Source organism: Helianthus annuus, chromosome 11, assembly GCF_002127325.2.
Source record: "Helianthus annuus cultivar XRQ/B chromosome 11, HanXRQr2.0-SUNRISE, whole genome shotgun sequence".
Taxonomy (NCBI): domain Eukaryota; kingdom Viridiplantae; phylum Streptophyta; class Magnoliopsida; order Asterales; family Asteraceae; genus Helianthus; species Helianthus annuus.
This window is the reverse complement of record NC_035443.2, coordinates 84423765-84430606: the sequence shown is the minus strand read 5'-3', so window position 1 is coordinate 84430606 and position 6842 is coordinate 84423765. Positions and strand designations below refer to the sequence as shown.

Genomic DNA, 6842 nt, shown 5'->3' with positions numbered 1-6842 from the left:
TTTTTGTTGCGGTAAACAATTTATTAATAATCTTGGGACTAAAAGTTTTGACCTAAATTAATAATTTATGTTAAATTCAATAACAAACATTTAAACAAGTTTGACATAATTTGATTCAGTTAAGGTGTTCTTCTGTTTTGGAAAGAGCAATAATCGAACGAAGTGTAAATTCGGTTATAAAAACATAGCGGAATCATTGGTTATTAGTTTGGCTCGGTTGCTTAGGTGGAGTTTTATCGGATCATTCAAATTAATCGATTTTTTTGCAAACCCAACCACCCACATTGAACGACTTAAGTTTTATTCGAAAAGAAGATTTCTGGACACATGAACGATTTGATGGTCCTTGGATGCTTAAATGTTCCATCTTCTAAAACCAGAAGGTTCAAGTCCTGTTTCTATAAGATCATCATAAGTCAATCGATCAAAACAAAGATTGGTCATGACCTTGGCTATCTATCGCTACAACCCTTATAGCGAGCCTAGACCTATACGCTACGTAGCACGCTATAGCGATCGCTACGCTCGCTATTGACAACGATGGTCTCGTCGATTAAAATACTGATCAACTGCATCATGGGTTGAATCAGGATGTACTGATCATAATTCATAACCACCACCAAACATAGAATACTACACCAAGCAACAATGGATGTCCTTTCGACAAAATATTTGATAACCAAAAATACATTTATGAATATTAGCAAGCGCATACATCACTTGATAATTATACTGTTAAATAAAAAACCTAAAGCAAAAATTATCTGAGAAGAAGCTTCGATAACAAAAACGGAAAATATAACCTTGGTCTAATCACTATTCGTCTTGAGTGGCAGCCCCTTGGTTGAGTTCAGCAAATCTCATCCCGACCCGCATTGAATGCTTCAAGAACTTCTCAGCACATCTCTTCACACATGTTTCCTCTTGTTTGTCTAAAGTTTTGCGCCTGAAGGTGTCCACGCAGTCCGTAAAGCAGCGTTCCACAAGTGTGTTGTACATCCTTAGACTGCAATCGAGATTAATTATCAAAGTTACATTTGCTTATCATTCTTAATCAAAATGAACATCTGTAGTATTCATATCGTTCATGTCTCTTAACGAGCTCGGCTAGTAAAAAGCTCTTGCAGCTCAAGTTTTTTAAATAACTTTATAATTTCAGACAAAAAAATACAATTTTAAAATTAATAAACTACAAAACTAGGCCTGTAAACGAACTGAACGTTCATGAACTTGTTCGGCGGGAAGTTCGTTTATTTAATAAACGAACGAACACGAACAAAAATATTTGTTCGTTTAATTAAATGAACGAACATGAACACACCTTGTGTTCTTCATTTATGTTCGTTCATTTATGTTCGTGAACGTTCGTTTAAATTTTAATAAATACATAAATAGTTATATTTATATAAATATTAGGTTTTCTAACTACTTATATAAATATAACTAATTAGTATATCTATGAACCCTTATTTAGATGTGTTTTCGGATGAAATGTAATATATTAAACTTGTTTCTTCAACCATGTTAATTTATGTTTATTCAAATATATTCAATTAATTTTTTTTATGTTCGTGAACTGTTCGTTTAGGCTTTAAACAAATGAACACGAACATGCTGGATTTCTTAATGAACGAACACGAACAAAAAAATGTGTTCGATTATATGTTCGTGTTCGGTTAAAGTTAAATGAACGAACATGCCTATGTTCGTGTTCGTTCGGTTCGTTTACAGGCTTATACAAAGCTTATATTTTAGAGTTAAATGCCATTTTAGTCCCTGTGGTTTGGGTCATGTGGTTTGGGTCATTTTGTCTGTTTAGTCCAAAGGTTTCATTTTTCCCCTGTAGGTCCAAAAAGATTTCACCGTTGCCATTTTAGTCCACTGGGTTAACTTCATCCATTATTTCTGTTAACGAGAAAGGCAATTTGATCATTTTATATGGCCGAATTGTCCTTCTAGTTCACAGAATTACATATAAAATGACCAAATTGCCTTTCTCGTTAACAGAAAAAATGGATAAAGTTAAAACTGGCAACGGTGAAACTTTTTTTGGACCCACAGGAAAAAAAAAAATGAAACCTTTGGACTAAACCGGGAAAATGACCCAAACTAAAAGGGAAAGATAACATACATACATACATACAATAATCAACAGAATCCAACAAACAAAAATCTAAAATGATATACACATATAGTCTTAGATAACTGATGAAAAATTATACAAAAAACATATACAGCATAATCAAAATTAGCATCCGTAGTATCAATATCATTCATCCACATCTGAAACAAACAACATCTAATTCTAAACTAAAAAATCTAAATTCAACTACCAGGGATTTAACAGTTACAATCTCAGATCGAAAGAATAAACACAAGATAAATTAAAAACTCAGATACAGTTCTTAATCAATAAAGTTTGACAGCAAATCAGTTGGTGTAAATATCAAAAGAGAGAACCTGTCACGAATTTGGAGCTGATCGATCATGGTAGACATGCGAGCTTGATCTTCCGGCGGAAGAGTGCCCAAATCTCCGAGCATACTTTTGTCCATTTTCGACTGCGATTGGTGGTTGTGTCGGTTCAGCTGAAACTAGGGTTTTGATCTACGGTTTATACGTAGTAGGCAAGATGGTTTTTTGGGCTTGTAATGGGCCTTTATTTCACCTGATAAAGGAAAACAAAACCCGACTCGATTTGCACCAGTAAACCGGTTTTAACCCGACCCAAACCGCCAGTTCCTCCTCTCCTCTCGTCACCTAAACCCGTTTCAACTCGAATAGGTTTTAGCCAAACTAGTTTCAACTAGACCCGGCAATCCCAACCCACATGTGTAAATTTGGGTTGATTTGGGCTTTGAATATAAAATAATGGGTTGATTTGGGTTAACTTAATAATATTAGGGGGTCAAGATGGGTAATTTTAAAAAACATGCAAAAAAGAGAATGGGTCAGGATGGGCTTTGAATTAAAAAGGAATGGGTCAGGATGGGTTTTCAAAACTTATCCATTGGCGTATTGTTTCCGTCTGTCTTTCTACCCAGGGTTTCAATCCCCTTCAAAACGTTCAAGAATGAAGACGACTCCAGTTCTCCTTACGTCGCCAATCTCACCATATTCAATCAATAAAGGCTCTATGTTCTTCGGCTTCTAGACTCAAACTTGAGTTCATATTCAATCTGACTTGATTTCAATTCGTAAGTTAGTATTTTCGAGTTATTGGAATGCTTCAATTTCAATTGTCTGTTAGTTTTGTTCAGTTATGTGCTTATTTGCCCTCAATTTGATCAAGTAAGTTTTGAAGAACCCTAATTTGAGAAACTGAAAGTGAATGATTAGATTAGAAACGATAAGATTCACAGTCTGGCTGTCCATTTTTTGTTGATAAATGCACTTAGAGAAAGTTTGAGTTTTGATAAAACAGAAAGAAAAAGACTCACATTTGATCTTCGAATGTCAACTGAGTTACTTTTTTAGTAACTATCTATTAATCCCATGTTCCATATATCGTAGATTGCATTCTATAATACATGTTTCTGATCACTATCAATGGTATCTTGATTGCATACAAACTGTTCGACGAAATGCCCCAGTGAAGTGTTGTTTCTTTACGAGGGATTTTGGTAACCTGTTGGTAATCTGTTGATCAGGTGTTTTGAAAATGAGATTGAGCAGAGGTGGATCAAAGATTCCAATTGCGTTTATTGTTGTAATCGTTTCGGGTTCTTGCTTTTTTGTGTTGATCCTTTCGGTTCTTAGACTTCCAGACTTATCAGTTACCAGTGGCTCCAAGAATTTATTCAAACATAAAAAAGTTAGCAAAAGTTTAGAGAATGGTGACAGGATTGGAAAGTTTGGTGAGATGATGATCGAAATGTTGCCTCGTGCTCTTTCGTTTACAATATTCGTTCCATCGGAGTTCACATTTGAACGCGATTTGAGATTAATGGTGAATGATAGTTTAGTGGAGGAGAAAGCAAATGATACGGATGCAATACATTAGCCGCGCGATATCATTTTTGAGCAAGTAGCGACTGGATCCTTTTTTAGCAGACATTAGCCGCGCGATATCATTTTATTTTCTGTATTGTATGATGTATACAGGTGATGACTAGTTTTCTTGTAGCATATTATATACAAAAGGACATGAAGTCTTATGAGTTGTAGGTCCAAACTCCTTGATATGTTTTGTAACTGTTTTTTGTTAAAATTTTTGATTTTTTTGGATTTTTTTTATTTTTTTTATTGTTTTGGATTTTTTTATTTTTGTGATTTTTTAAGTTTTTTTTTTATTTTTTTTATTTTTAAATTTTTTTTGACTTTTGAAAATTTTTTTTGATTTTTTTTATATTTTTAGCCTATTGTACTCAAATCCATCTTGATAAAAACCCATCTTGACCTAAACCCATCCTAACCCATTTCTTAAAAAACCCATTCTAACCCAAACCCATCCTAACCCATACCCATCCTAACCCATTACCCAAACCTACCCAACCCACCCATTTTGCCACCCCTAGTTTCAACCTGACCCAAAAATAAACTTTTTTTATAAGCGGTTTCAACCCGACACAAACTGATTAGAATAAGGTTTGAATATTTTCACCCAAATCGGTTTATGACAAACCAGTTTTAGTTGTACCCAAAAAATAAACATTTTTAATAACCGGTTTCGAGTACCGGTTTATGAACTAAACTGATTTCAACCTAACCCAAACTGAATATTTTCACCCAAATATGTTTTTGGCCTGAACCGGTTTCTCCTCAAACCAGTTTTGACCAAAGTTGACTAAAACGATTTGGTTTACAAGCTGAACTAGATTAGTAGAAGAAACCATGGTTTGTAAACCTCTAGTCCTTCCATTAGCATATAGATTACAACAAAAGACAAAATTAGTAGAGTATTAATTTTATGCAAATCATTGGGTACTTGGTAAAAACAGGTAAAAATTGAGATCGAGAGGCTCATTTTGTTTGATAGCTCATAAATATGTAAGAATGTTGAATGCAATGAGATCAAAATGATTAGATGGATGAGTTAAGTGAAGTTGATGTCTTGGATTATTTGAAGTTGTAATAAATATATGTCGGAATGCATTTAAGTTGGTAGATGATGAAGAAATGATGATCATGCATTGAGTACTTGTACATAAGTGTTAGTGATGATTAGATGATAATAATATGAAAATTAACTGATAATGATATGATGTGGTGTATGAAAGATGAATTAAATCAGGTTGCATGCATGATAATATGATGAAAGATGATGTGTTTTGATGATACAAAATTGTGTCATAAGTTTGATGGTTTTGCATGTTGTACATGAGGCTTAAAAAGTAGTAAAATTGATGAAAAATGTATGATTTATGTGGCTTACATGAAATCTACACTAATATGGTTATTAGCATCATTTTATAAAGTAAATAACATGTGTTATGTTAAAATATGAAGTCTTGATGATTTGAGATGGTTATAGTAAAGCTCGGTACAAGACTATGCGCTAAAAACAATAAAAATCGACTTTTTAATGTGATTTTGTGAAACTGGTTTAGATCAGGTTATAAAGTGATATTTTTTATGTTAAATATGGGTATTTGAACTTATAATTAATATACATGGTGTTTGGCTAGTCATATGTGACTTTCGACGCCTACAAACGTTAAAAACACGTATATTTTGATGTACGCGAAAATGGATTGTTTAAGTGTGGTTTTGGATGATGAGATGTGTTATATGGATAATGGCGTGTGATATGTGGAATGTTCAGAGCTAACATGATAGTAGGATATAAGACTATGCATGTGCATTAGTGTGATTAAACAATGGTTTCGTTAAAAAGACGTGTTAAATGTAACTTATTCGTCGAGCATGAAATTATACATAGGTTAACTCATGAAGTTATTGCATGTGTAAAAGCTTTTAAATTATGAAATATATATGTTAGCAAAGTGCGTGCAATTTGATGTTTGATGATATGCTATATGCGAAGTGTTTGTATAAATATGTTAGAAAGCACAAATTGTAGATATATTGTATACAAACGGATGTGATAATAGATATAACATAACGAGGGTGTAACACCCTGACCGTGTATAACAACCCGTGGCAGAATCGTCGGGGAGTCACGTTACAAATTGTTCACAACACATGGTACTAAGGTTTCATTATAATGCTTACATGTTATTAACAAGTACCATTGGTACTAGTGGCTATTTCAACCTCGTATGGAAGATCTAGAGTTCTTAAGGGTAGGTTTAATAATTTGCAAACTTATAATCTACAAAACTCTTAAATGCTCCAAAATCAAATAAGCTCGTGCAAATATGTTATTAACAAGTAACATACCCGTTATAACTTTCACATCCTTTACTGCTTCATTAGCAGTCAGCTAGAAAGCTCTAAATTTATCTTATTGGCTTCCCCAGTCTTGGAACCTCCATCTACTACACGCTTGGTGCAGCTGGATCTGATGTGACCTTTCTCACCACATTCGAAGCACACCGCATTCTTGAGATCCTTGCATTCGTGGGTTTTGTGGCCAGTTTTCTTGCATATGCCACAAGGTTTTTGTGGCTCAAATCAGCATCATCCCGAATGCCTTTTTCCACACGTCTTGCATTCGGTTCTAGTCTCATTGTGTCTGGGTTGATTCCTATTTGAATCAAATCTTCCCTTCTTTGAGTCTCTGAAGTAGTTATCTTCACGCTTCCTCTTTCCATCAGCATCGGCTCTAACTGCACTTGACCTCATTTCATCTTTGGTTAAAGAAAGGGCCAAGTCTACTGTCGATCTAAATGTGGTAGATTTGGATGATTTTACCATCCTCAATATTTTTGGTGCTTGAC

At 34.2% G+C, this 6842-nt stretch overlaps 1 protein-coding gene and 1 long non-coding RNA gene across 2 annotated transcripts; one reads left to right on the top strand and one right to left on the bottom strand.

Annotated features, from left to right (window-relative positions):
* Positions 1–634: 634 nt before the first annotated feature.
* On the bottom strand, positions 635–2685 carry LOC110940135 (mitochondrial import inner membrane translocase subunit Tim9). The gene is made up of 2 exons (XM_022181693.2): positions 2461–2685; positions 635–1006 (listed from the first exon to the last, which is right to left on the bottom strand). The coding sequence occupies exons 1-2, from the start codon at positions 2553–2555 to the stop codon at positions 817–819; spliced, it is 285 nt and encodes a 94-aa protein (XP_022037385.1). The 5' UTR covers positions 2556–2685; the 3' UTR covers positions 635–816.
* A 270-nt stretch (positions 2686–2955) lies between these two features.
* Positions 2956–4230, top strand: LOC110942769. Its single transcript, XR_004871796.1, has 2 exons — positions 2956–3197; positions 3651–4230. It is a non-coding gene; the product is annotated as an uncharacterized LOC110942769 (long non-coding RNA).
* The last annotated feature ends 2612 nt before the right edge of the window (positions 4231–6842 follow it).